At 46.7% G+C, this 12730-nt stretch overlaps 1 protein-coding gene across 1 annotated transcript; it reads right to left on the bottom strand.

The window, feature by feature from the left end:
- Positions 1-8461: 8461 nt before the first annotated feature.
- LOC124686826 (putative GPI-anchor transamidase) lies at positions 8462-12521 on the bottom strand. Its single transcript, XM_047220718.1, has 10 exons — positions 12292-12521; positions 11872-11913; positions 11628-11772; positions 10674-10903; positions 10521-10578; positions 10139-10216; positions 9932-10020; positions 9265-9346; positions 8998-9177; positions 8462-8925 (listed from the first exon to the last, which is right to left on the bottom strand). The coding sequence occupies exons 1-10, from the start codon at positions 12468-12470 to the stop codon at positions 8797-8799; spliced, it is 1212 nt and encodes a 403-aa protein (XP_047076674.1). The 5' UTR covers positions 12471-12521; the 3' UTR covers positions 8462-8796.
- Between the last annotated feature and the right edge of the window lie 209 nt (positions 12522-12730).

Raw genomic sequence — 12730 nt, 5'->3', positions numbered from 1 at the left:
TCCATCTGGACTATAAATATGTACCTAGGGTTTATGGAATAAACAACAACTCACGTTCAACCCCAAAAACAAACCAATCTCGGCGCATCGCCAACTCCTTCATCTCGAGGGTTTCTATCGGGTAAGCGACATGCCGCCTAGATCGCATCTTGCGATCTAGGCAGCACAAGCCCACGTTGTTCATGCGTTGCTCGTATCGAAGCGCTTTTGATGGCGAGCAACGTAGTTATCATTAGATGTGTTAGGGTTAGCATTGTTCTTCGTTTAAGCATGCTTACGTAGTGCAACCCTTGCATATCTAGCCGCCCTCACGCTGTCTCGGGTGTGGGGCGGCACCCGCTTGATCATTATTTAGTAGATCTGATCCGTTACGATTGCTCCTTGTTCTACAAGGATTAGTTTAATATCCTGCAATAGTTAGGCCTTACAAAGGGGGAGGATCCCGTGGCACGTAGGGTGGCGTTCGCAAGTCCTAAACGGGATGTTCGAGGGATCAACATCATGTTGGTTTTTAGGCCTTGTTTAGGATCGGCTTACGAGCACCGTGCGTGGCCGCAAGGCCTAACTGGAAGTAGGATGATCCGATTATGCGGTGAAAACCCTAAATCGTCGTAGATCTCATTAGCTTCATCTTGATCAAGCAGGACCACCAAGTATTCGTGCACCCCGCACGGATCATGGGTGGATCGGCTCTTTGAGCCGATTCACAGGATAACCTGAGAGCCGATCGAGGCTCGTATTTAATGTTTACATGTATGCCCTGCAGGAAACTAAGCGAGGCACTCCCATCACCTTCCTGACCAGGTATAGGTCAGGTGGCACGCCCTTGCACTTCGCAACGCCGCGTGTGACCAGAAGAGCATTGCGGGCCGTCGCTCGGAGGGGTCTCAGCCAGCCGCAGCTCTAGGCTCTTCCGGCTCTACGGTGTTGACAAGGCCGGCGCCCGCCGGTGGGTTTTGGCGGTCAACACATTCCGGCACGCCGGTGGGACAATCGTCTACATCAACCACATCGCCATCTACATCCGAGATGGCGGACGGCACGCCGATCACCTACGAGGATCTGCTCGATGACCTCAAGAAGCAATACAACGAGATCAAGGCCACCCTCGAAGCCGACCTCATCGGCTCTTTTCGAGAGAACCCGTTCCCGTGGCATCGGATGGAAGGGGTTCTCACCGAAGGTGCACTCGATGGGATAGACCTCTCTACCCCGTCGGAGGAACGCACCGAGGTGCTGCGGCGGGAGATCAACTACACGGTGGCTCACTCGCTACACCGCCACTGCGAGAACTTGGTCAACGTGTTGGAGCGTGTCGCTCGCGCGTGATCCGGGAGATCATGAGCCACCGGTACTCGCCGTCGGGACCAGCTCTCGGGACTCATCAAGGAGAGTTGCCATTCCAGTCCCGTCCACCGCTGCCATTTGCGTTGGCAGCACCTGCTGAAGTGCCGACTACACCGGCATTCCTCGTCTACAGGATTGGTGGCGACCCTAGCGACTACTAGTTCTTAATGGAGGCGCCTAAGGAGATCCCTCATGGATACGCGTGCATGTATGTGCCGGATTGTGGTGACTGGGCACTCACAAACCAGGCCACAACATCGGGGACTCCGGCGAAGATAGGAGGAACGTCGGCGACAGAGCTTGAGAAGCAGACGTGGCTAACTAAATACGCCACACCGACGAAACTCCCGAGCCCAGCTCCTGCAGGCTGGCTCGGAGCTGGAAAAGCAAACATGGCGAGGCCGGTACGCCACCCGGCGAATCTTCGGAGTGCAACTCCTACGGCCGGCACGACGGATCGGATCGAGTACCATGCGAGAGACCAGTTCGGCATCATGCCGAAAAGAAGGGCGATCGGCTATTCCAAGCCGTACCCGACGACTACGAGATGATCCCGCTGCCACCTAAATATCGGCTCCACGACTTCTCCAAATTCGAGTGGATCGAGATGGCTCCAGCTCCATCGAGCACGTCGGCCGATATTTGGCTCAGTTAGGACCGGCTTCGGTGTCGGATCAGCTACGCGTGAGGCTCTTTTCACGGTCCCTCACGGGATCGGCTTTTGGATGGTACACCTCTTTGCCAGCAAACTCCATCCAGTCTTGGAAGCAATTGGAAGAGCGAGTTCCATATGCAATACCATTCGAAGCTTCCGAGTCCGGCATTGCCGATCTAGCACAACTACGTCGAAGCGCGGGGAAACGGTGACGAGAATACATCCAGCGCTTCAGGAATCTTAGGAACCGATGTTATTCGGTTCGTATAACCGAAAAGGAAGCGATCGAGTTGGCGAGTAGCAGGCCTTGCAACACGGCTCAAGGACATGGCCTCCCAAGCAGATTATCCCTCGCTGGCGCACATGGTTCAGAAACTATCAGCATATGAACAGCGCCACCCCGACCTGTACCAAGATAAGTTCAAGCGTGCAGTAGTTATGGTCGATACGGAGGAAGATGAAGTGCCTGCGGGAGGCCAAGAGATAGCAGTGGCTGAGTGGACTCAGGGGGGAACCCCTGTGGCCTGCAAATGGGTAAAGCCACCAGGGCCGCCCAGGGGATTTGATTTTGACGTGACCAAGACTGAACAGATCTTCGACCTCCTGCTCAAGGAGAAACAGTTGACGATTCCCGAAGGTCTCAAGTTCCCCACGGCGAAAGAGCTAAACGGAAAGCCGTACTGCAAATTCCACAACTCGCTTTCCCATGCCACCAACGACTGCCGGGTGTGGCGTCAGCACATCCAAGCGGCGATAGAGAAGGGGCGGCTAATTTTCAACCAGTACGCCATGAAGGTCGACACCCAACCCTTCCCCGCCGTTAACATGGTGGAAATCACCCACCCTGAAGGTTGCCAGCCGGGTCCCTCGTTCAGCATCAACATGGTAGGACCTGGAAACCACTCTGGCAAAGATGGAGATGAGGGCAGCTGCTCTCATAGCAAGGATACAGAGGAGGCCGCTCCACGCGATCGGCTCCGTCATGATGGCAAGCGCTATGTCACCGAGGAGAGGTGAAGAATATAAGATATCGGCGACCCCTCTCCGATCACCTCCTCAACAAATATGTGAGTCAGTATGACCAACGCCGACGGCCCAATTACGATGATAGAGGAGATCGTTTGGCTAGAGAAGCCAGAAGATATCGTCGGCAGGATCGCGATGAGGAGGAGCACGAGCGCTGTGCCACGGAAACATCAAGGGAGCAAGATGACAACGCCAAGCATTGGGACTGCCCCTTCTTCAGACACTGGCTGGGATTCGGGAATGAGCCGATTGCCCACAATCGGCAATTGCCCGGAATGCAATCGGAAAAGAAGGAGGCAGCCAACGTGTCCGTGTTCGAGCGCCTAGGGCCTCTCCCGCCACAAAGCAAACGCGCTGAGTCACCTCGTTGGGCAGATCTTGAGGATTCGGAAGACGAGGGAGAAGTGGAAGAAGACAGGTACCACCGGCCAAGGTGGTGCCCCGACGGACTCAGCCGTTCCCAAAAGCGCGAGGGTTCAGCGATTGCGCGGCTCGGAGGAAGCCGAAAGATTGTACCTGCATACGCTAAGGAAGGCACGGCCTGATCTGGCTGCAAAGGTTCGACGAACCCTGGATGAAGAGGGTCGTCCACGGAAAATGGAGTGGCGCCCCAAACGGAGGAAAGCCGATGATGAGACATCGGGCGGCACAAACATGGTACTCGTCTTGCCGACAGAGCTTCGCGCTCCACGACTCTACGGAGCACTCAAGGTGGACGACAGCAAGCGCATCAAGTCAGAAGTTGGGTTGGTTTTATCCAGCCTGACCAAGTAGCAAGATCAAACCAATAAGCAAACCAGGAGAGGCTGATCCTTGTGATCGGCCCCAAAAAGTTTATGAAGGGACATTACAGGACCTTCAGTCAGCTCTCCAATGAATATGGAGGCCGATTTCAGCAATCGGCCAAAATTACTTTCACCACATGTTCTGCTTGCGTTCGACACCGATCTATTGGGCGGTGACCACGTCGGCATACGAGAGTTAGCTCGGATTTTCGCGGAGCCGACGTACAAGTGCGGGGCCCTAGCTATCCATACAAGCCGATATCTGCAGTCATCCGACGGGTATCGGCTCGGGGGCATATAATCAGATGAACATGTGCAGATAGAACATGTGAGAACATACGTGCAATGAAACATTGGGGGCCGATTAAGAAAAATCGGCCAAATAAAAAAAAAAATTTGCTACAGCCGATGCGAGGGCATCGACTTTAGAATTGAGAGGCAGCCGATGCGCAGCCATCGACTTTAGTGGAATTATGCAGTGTTTATCGAGTCTCCACCAAATCTAGACCAACGGTGGTGCTTTCTGTTGCCTCGAGGGAGTAAAACGATGGAAACTTCTCCAGCTGCTTCGAGCCGATCCGGGTTCCTGAACCTTTTCCGTCAAGGAGGAAACGGAGGATTATCGGCTGTCGGAGGAAGAAAGAGGATCGGGCGTAGGCGCATTCTCTCTGACATTCTCGCCTCGAGTAAGGCTCGGGGGGCAGCAGGCCTAGTGGATACTCTGTTTGAAGAACCGATGAGGATACCATCGGCTGATCTTTCATTGCAACCTTCTTCACAATGATGGGTACTGAAAAGGATTATTTGGTTTGGTTGGAAAAGTTCGAAGGTTTTCCTGAAAGTCCGGCATCTTCCACCAGATTTAGAAAATCATCAATTGAAGAAGAGAAGGGTGAATTTCAAAGGACCGATGCGGTGCGATCGGCTCATTATGCATTGGCAAAGGGGACGAATCGGCAAGGTCAGTAGAAGAGAGAATCGGCTCAATTAAAAGGAATCGGCAAAATCAAGATTGGGGAAAAGTTCTTCATTGATTAAGAGGAGATTTCTTACATAAAGAGCTAATTGCTCTCAAAAGGGGAATACTAGGGGATCCACTGCCCCATCTACTACTACTGGCCCTATTCTAGAGGTCCTATCTATGGGCCATCACTGCCCTCGTCGTCGCCGTCGTCGCCACTATCGGCGCTGCTCCCGGCGGGCTCGTCGTCGCTCCAATGGCCGCCGACCGGGCCCTCGTTGTCTTCATCTTCTTCGTCAGCGTCGTCCTCGTCGCTGTTGAAGTCGCTAGATTGCCCGGCCAAGGGCGAGAACCGCTTGGCCGGCGGCTCGTCGGAGGAGCTCTCGTCGTCGTCCTCCTCCTCCTCTTCACGCTCCTCCTCCTCCCCGGAAGAGGTGAAGTCGCGAGGAGAAGGCTGTCGTCGTCACTCCCTCTTCCGTTTCCCCAACGGTGAGGAAGCGGAGGTCGCTCTCCCCGTCCGTCGAGGGACTGGTCGTCCTCGGACCAGATGGAGAAGTCGTGGTCTGATTCCTCCCCCGCCGCAATGGCGCGGCGGGTGTTGGCCGCGTGGACCGCCGCCGCGTCGTACTCCGGCGTCGGCTCACGGGACGTGGAGGATTGGCTAGCAAGATCCGATGGAGCAGAGGAGGAGGAAGACATGGTGGCTGGGAGGGTTTTTGGAGTGCTAATGCGGAGGAGATACAAAGGAGAAGCTGTTCGGAGCGGTTAAATCGAAGGAGGATATAGTGGAAATTCAATGCCACGGCGAGTTTCGAGGAAGTGGTGCCTAAAAGAAAAAAAAAAACTGCCGAGTCACGCGGAGAAGTTGAGAAGGCAAGGCATCATCATGAGGGATACCGCGACGGTTCCGCCACGACATGACCCGACGAAGGAAAGCAGAGTGATTTTGGAATTACTAATTCCAAAACCGAGGGGGCATGTGTTATCACCAAGATTTGACCGAGTCGGAGGTGGGCCGCAGTCAAGATGGGCTTAAGGAAATATATGTGGAGAATTATATGAATCGGCCTGTTATACCAAGTTGGGCTTAATTGCCCGTGTATCTGTAACATATTAGATCTATTTTAGTTTAGAGATAGAATCTTAGTCGTGCACGGTTTAGTGCATGCCCACATTAGAAAGTCCGCTGGACTATAAATATGTACCTAGGGTTTATGGAATAAACAACAACTCACGTTCAACCCCAAAAACAAACCAATCTCGGCGCATCGCCAACTCCTTCATCTCGAGGGTTTCTATCAGGTAGCGACATGCTGCCTAGATCGCATCTTGCGATCTAGGCAGCACAAGCCCCACGTTGTTCATGCGTTGCTCGTATCGAAGCGCTTTTGATGGCGAGCAACGTAGTTATCATTAGATGTGTTAGGGTTAGCATTGTTCTTCGTTTAAGCATGCTTACGTAGTGCAACCCTTGCATATCTAGCCGCCCTCACGCCTGTCTCAGGTGTGGGGCGGCCCCCGCTTGATCATTATTTAGTAGATCTGATCCGTTACGATTGCTCCTTGTTCTACAAGGATTAGTTTAATATCTGCAATAGTTAGGCCTTACAAAGGGGGGGAGGATCCCGTGGCACGTAGGGTGGCGTTCGCAAGTCCTAAACGGGATGTTCCGAGGATCAACATCATGTTGGTTTTTAGGCCTTGTTTAGGATCGGCTTACGAGCACCGTGCGTGGCCGCAAGGCCCAACCTGGAGTAGGATGATCCGATTATGCGGTGAAAACCCTAAATCGTCGTAGATCTCATTAGCTTCATCTTGATCAAGCAGGACCACCAAGTATTCGTGCACCCCGCACGGATCATGGGTGGATCGGCTCTTTGAGCCGATTCACGAGATAACCTCGAGAGCCGATCGAGGCTCGTATTTAATGTTTACATGTATGCCCCTGCAGGAAACTAAGCGAGGCACTCCCATCACCTTCCCGGCCGGGTATAGGTCAGGTGGCACGCCCTTGCACTTCGCAACGCCGCGTGTGACCAGAAGAGCATTGCGGGCCGTCGCTCGGAGGGGTCTCAGCCAGCCGCAGCTCTAGGCTCTTCCCGGCTCTACGGTGTTGACAAGGCCGCTGCCCGCCGGTGGGTTTTGGCAGTCAACACAACTCCAGCAATAACTTGCACCACACTGAGCTGATATGATTTACAGAAAATATTGTGCAACAGTGCATTCAAAATTACACTCTATACCACCCACTGTGTTATTATTGTACAATAAGTACCACCAGAGCTCAGGTTGCCCTGAGACCAGAATTGATCAAGCATAACAGAACTGGTAAGCACCATCAGAGCTCTTTATTTCTTCCATTGATGCATACAATTGTAGGTGCATGAAACTCCGAGAATACTCATGACAATATTGATACCTGAGATGGCACTCCGGATAGTAGGGCTACAACAGTGTCAATAATAATTAGTGCACATGACCCATAAACAAGGTAGATGACAGAAATACATCTGCATGCTTATAGACCTTTTGTCATCGGTTACCCATGTGCACTTGTTCTTCTCAGAAGAGCTCAATATAGAGAGGCATGACCCTTAAGCAATATTTAAGAGTTTTTCCCTTCTCTTGATCCAACTCATGCAGAGGATGTAGCCACAAAAACTATCAGCTCAGCTTGGTGAGAAGAAGCACTAAGATTTTCCCAGTCTTATGAGGAAAATTCACGACCCCCAGATGGTTTTAGTGGTTCAGAATGAGTATATGAATCTTATTTTCCGTCAGATATAGAGTTATAGAGTACAATAATCATAAAGCCATAAGTTATAATAATCAACATGTCATACCCATTCAAAACAAGAGATACATGGTTCTAGCATTTACATGATCAACAAAATGTACTCCCTCCGTTCCAATGAATAAGCCATATTTAAAAAGAAAAAGTCAATTTAAGTAAACTTTAACCAAACTTTTAGAAAAACTATAAACAACTATAACAGTATATAGAATATATCATATAAAAATATATTTCATGGTGTATCTAGCAATATTGATTTTTTATTGTACATGCTAATAATTTATTCTAAAAACTTGCTAAAAATTTACATAGTTTGACTTTTTTTAAAGACTTATTCGTTGGAACATACATATTGGAACTTTGAAAGGACAAAAAAAAAGAAAGAGAATGCCACAGCAACATGCCCAGTTAGGCTGGCCAGCTTGCATGCATACAGTTCTATGAGGCCCATGACCAGCATCTTAGCTTGGTAGACAAGCATACAAAACACAATTTCTGTTACTATTAAATCAGTAAGGAAAACAACTGCTGCACCTCACATATAGAGCATGCACAAAAAGATCACATACTCCCAAAAAAAAAAAATTCTTCATATCGATATACACATTTAGTTTTAAGTAACCCCTTAAATCATATGAGTACACATCAAGATAAAAGTCATTATAAGATGCAATGAACTGCATAGGCGATGAATGGAGTAAATATTATCTTGTATCAATTTGTAATGAAAGACGAGCTGCTAAGTGTGAAACATTCAACATTGAACGATCAAGGCAAGTGTATTATACTTGACTAAATGAAAGCACTAGAACTTTTAGTAGTTGAATTTTGGGCATTCTTTTCAATCCTAGACCTAAATAGGGTAGCCAGGGAGAGCAAATTCAGATGCTAGATAGAAAAGTTCTCCCTAGTAATAAAATAATCTGACAAATAAGATATGTGAAGGAGCTGTAACACAAATGCATAAAAAAGCTCCACCAAAAGGCATGATATACAATGAGCTACATGCCTACATCGCCAAGAAGTAGAGTGTACCATACAGAACTACATACAGCAATTATGTTCCAAACTGATTGGATGCTAATGAAGTAAAAGAGAAATACAAATTGTAGACCTACAAATATCTCATTTCTTATTTTTCTTCTTTTTTTGTCCAATTCTGCGGGGGTTAGTATGATTCAAGTTTTTCTGCAAGATGACAACTTGTTAACGGCACACTTAAGAGTGCCTACATTGATAGCCAGGTTGAAACTGCCAACAACACGCCCATAGTTCCCAGACCATACATCACAATGGTGTCAGAATTTTTGCCTTCTAGCAGGATCTGTATCCATCCATCGGACCTCAACTGTGCTTCCTGAATGTTGCAATTTGCAAAGTATTAGTTTCTCAAATATTTAAAAAAACCAGACAAATTACTCAAACTCACTTTCATCTTTTCTATGTTCAATCTTCTTGTGCTAGCCTCATTCTGTAATACGGCACCACCAAGTATATTATTTCTCATAGACAGGGGGGTTTCTACCTCACGTGCAGCTAAGAAGCCTGTATAGGCTGAATCAGTGTGGATAGTCTTCATGACTGATCCAAAGAAATTTGTCACAGGGACCTGATCAAAGACAGAATAGAATGAATAAAAAAAGCGTTAGTCATGAACAGCAGAGCAGGGTGGAAATAGATATCATATTCTAATTACCTCGTTTAAGGCACGCTCATAAAGATCCATTCGATAATATGCAGTAGACAGTAGCATGGAAGGATCGTATGAGTTGAAAAGACTGGAACATGAAAAAACAAGGTTACAACACAAAATACCGTTCTAAAAATATAAGTTAAGCATTGAGTGTTACTCCGAAGAGGCACCCCAGCTACATTGTTTTTAGAGAAATAAGATTGAATATAGTTGAGTGCTACTGTATGTAGTTTAGAATATGAGACACAACTGACTCTTACTTTTTAAGTGATATTGAAAACAGTCTGTGCTGAATTTGAAGTTGACTGAAATCTGATAAAAGCTGCTAGTTACAAGCCATGCATTTCAATAATTTATAAAATTTGGAGGAAAGCACACTGATAGAGAAAGAACCCAAATGATGGGGAACTTCTTTTCACATCCTACTACATGGAAATGACAAACGAACAAGAACATCAACTATATCTTGAATATAAATACAGAATAAAGTATTTCAGAGTAAGAGCCCATCATATTCGATCATCAACTAGCATCAAACAAGTTCAAACACCAAACAAAATAAACTTTTAGGTGAATAAATTTGTCGGTAACTGCACATCACAGTAAGACCATCAACTTGGCATGCATACAATTGATAACTTTTAACCTGAATGCATAATATGAAGTTTACCTGTTCAATGAGGCATTGCTATACATGTTCAGCTTCTCAAAGAAGGCAAGTGTATGGAAGGTAAACCTATCCACAACAGAAACACCAATCTGCCACAAGAAATGTGTAAGGTTGGCAAGCTTTATGACAAGAAATATGGCATAACAACTTAATAAGCTTGAAAAAAAAAACTACTGAAACATATCTGAATATAGGGCATGTTCTCACGTCTGAGTCGAGATGATGAGAGTAAGAGTTTTCCCCCTTCTTGCTGCTACCAATCGCCAAAACGCCCGGTGATTGAAGCTGCAGAAATTAAATATATCAGGTATAGCTTACAGTTTTCATAAATAGAATGAAATAGAAAAGCCAATAAAATGCAGTTTGTCATAGCAGAGCAGATCCTTGAACTATAATTATGTGATATTGGTAAAATCAGGAAAACACAGTAAGTGGTTATCTAACAATTAGGCACAAAACCCATGTGCAGCCTTTGCCACTCCTATACGACAAACAGCTATTAGCAATAAAAAAGTAAGGTACAGGTACAACTGATGTTGCAAAGCGTATATAATGATACAGAAAATAAATTTGGAAAGCTGAGACAAACCTGTGAAAACAGAGTAGCAGCTTGGCAGGTATCTACCATTATCAGCAACTCTTTAAATCTGAAAGGAAGGCCAAGGTGAAGGTGAGAATAAATGAACCCTGAAATGAAGAGGTGCAAGCCAATATCCAAATTTTGATAATTAAGCAATTGAACCTATGCTTCTCCTTCATTTGCTTTACTGCATCTGCTAGATCATGGCTTTGAAGTTCTTCATTATCTTGGAACTTCAAAAATTCATCCCCACCATGTCCAGTCATGTACAAAAGAATATGGCTTCCTTCATCACTTAAAAGACGCTTTGATCTTGGTACAGAGCTCTCATGTCTTCCAGTCAAAATCCTCAAAAAGTTTTCAACTGTAACCTCGTAACCTCGGTAATCAACCTGTAAATTAGAAAAAAAAATGCAACATCAGTGTACCATGATGAGATATTACTTTTTAACATAAAGATCATGTTGCATAGCATTGATGTACATTACGGTTAGACATATTGAAGAATTGCCACTTGCCATATTCCATAAATAGCCTCACTGACCATATTGCACTGTGTAGACTGTAGAGTGCCTTACGTGTATTCTTAGCTTCACAAAATTTGACCATTTTAGGAGGCACTGTTTCACAATTTTATCAAATTGTGAAAATAAAAAATTTAGGCTTGCGACATTTCAATGATGTTTATCTAATGTTGTTAAAGAGGTACTACCTCCGTCCTAGTTCATAGGGCTTACGCGTATCCCTAGATTCTCAATTTGGCCAACATAATATTAATTATACAACACAAAAATTATATCATTAGAAAGTAGAACACGTGAGTTTTCTAATGATATATATTTTATAATATATATCTTATATTATCATTGTCAAATTTACGACTTAGGGACACGCGCAAGCCCTATGAACTGGGATGGAGGGAGTAGAATAGATGTAGTGTGGCATTTAATGTGTGTATGTATGCTCTAGTTCCATTCACTATTTCTTAGCTTTGGTGGCTCCTTGATATCATTTAGTATGTAAACACGATGAGCTTGGGGAAATATTGCAAAATCAATGTGTCAGAAAACTACGGTTCTTTGATTGAACAGCAATACTTTCAAAGTAGAGATTAACCTCAACATTGTCACCGTATAGATTAAGCTGGTGGTTCTCATTATTGAAGACTTGGGCAGGGTAATTGTTCCTAGGATTACAAGCCATGTCATCCGCCAACATAAGTATTATCCGCTCATCAGGTATTCCTAATCTCTTAACAGTCCTGCAAAAATAAGGTGTATTTGCTAATACGGAATAACTTTCACAGCAGAAAGATTATGAAACTTACACATGAGGAAAACTATATAAATTAGCACACTACCTGTACAAAGATAGAGTGTTGGCCATATGTCGATAATTAAACCTGCATAACATTGCAATAATAGGTCAGAATCAAGCGAGAACAGGGATAACAAGCAGAACCAACCATCTACTCCCTCCGTTCTAAAATAAGTGTCGCAACTTTATCTACATATGGATGGATCTACAACTCAAATGTGTCTAGATACATCCGTGTTTAGACCAACTGGGTCCAGATCCTTATATCAACCACGCACTAGTCAGCCCTTACAGAAAAAAAAAAACTAGCTTCTCTGAACCTCCCACAGATACATTTGGCACCGCGAAGAGTCGCATTGGTCCACAGCAAATGGATGCACGACTGATTCTAACGATGCGGCAAGTAGGCAGCAGCGAGCAGTGAGGGGTGAGGGCAAGGCGCTGGAATGGTAGGAGGGCTCACCAGAAGCGGGAGGTGCATACGAGTACGGCCCAGTTGTTGTTGTGCAGAGCGGCCGGAGACGCCGCCGTCGGGGGCGCGGCGGCGGAGGAGAAGGTGAAGAGCACGAGCAGGGGTAGAATCGAGAGTAGGAAGAGGAGAGCGGGCCGCGGGGGCCCGTGTTCCCGTCGGGCGAACGCCATGCTCGCCGCCGGAGCAGGGCGCGGGATCAGAGAACCCCGATGGGATTGTGGAGAGGAGAGGGAGGAGCTCCTCTTTTTTTTCTGAGAAGCTGTGAACGCATTGCTCGACTGGACGGCGAAGAACCCGAATGCTACAAGTGGGTCGAAATGGGCTAATGGGCTAGTGGGCTAGTTAGCTGGGCTATGAGGAAGATGCGCAAACGTGGGCTGATTTTGGCATGTCCCGCTTATTTGGGTGTTCTTTTGGGCAATTCATATCT

This window comes from Lolium rigidum, chromosome 2 (assembly GCF_022539505.1).
Source record: "Lolium rigidum isolate FL_2022 chromosome 2, APGP_CSIRO_Lrig_0.1, whole genome shotgun sequence".
Lineage (NCBI taxonomy): Eukaryota > Viridiplantae > Streptophyta > Magnoliopsida > Poales > Poaceae > Lolium > Lolium rigidum.
Note: the sequence above shows the minus strand (reverse complement) of the source record. Positions and strands in the feature narration are given on the sequence as shown.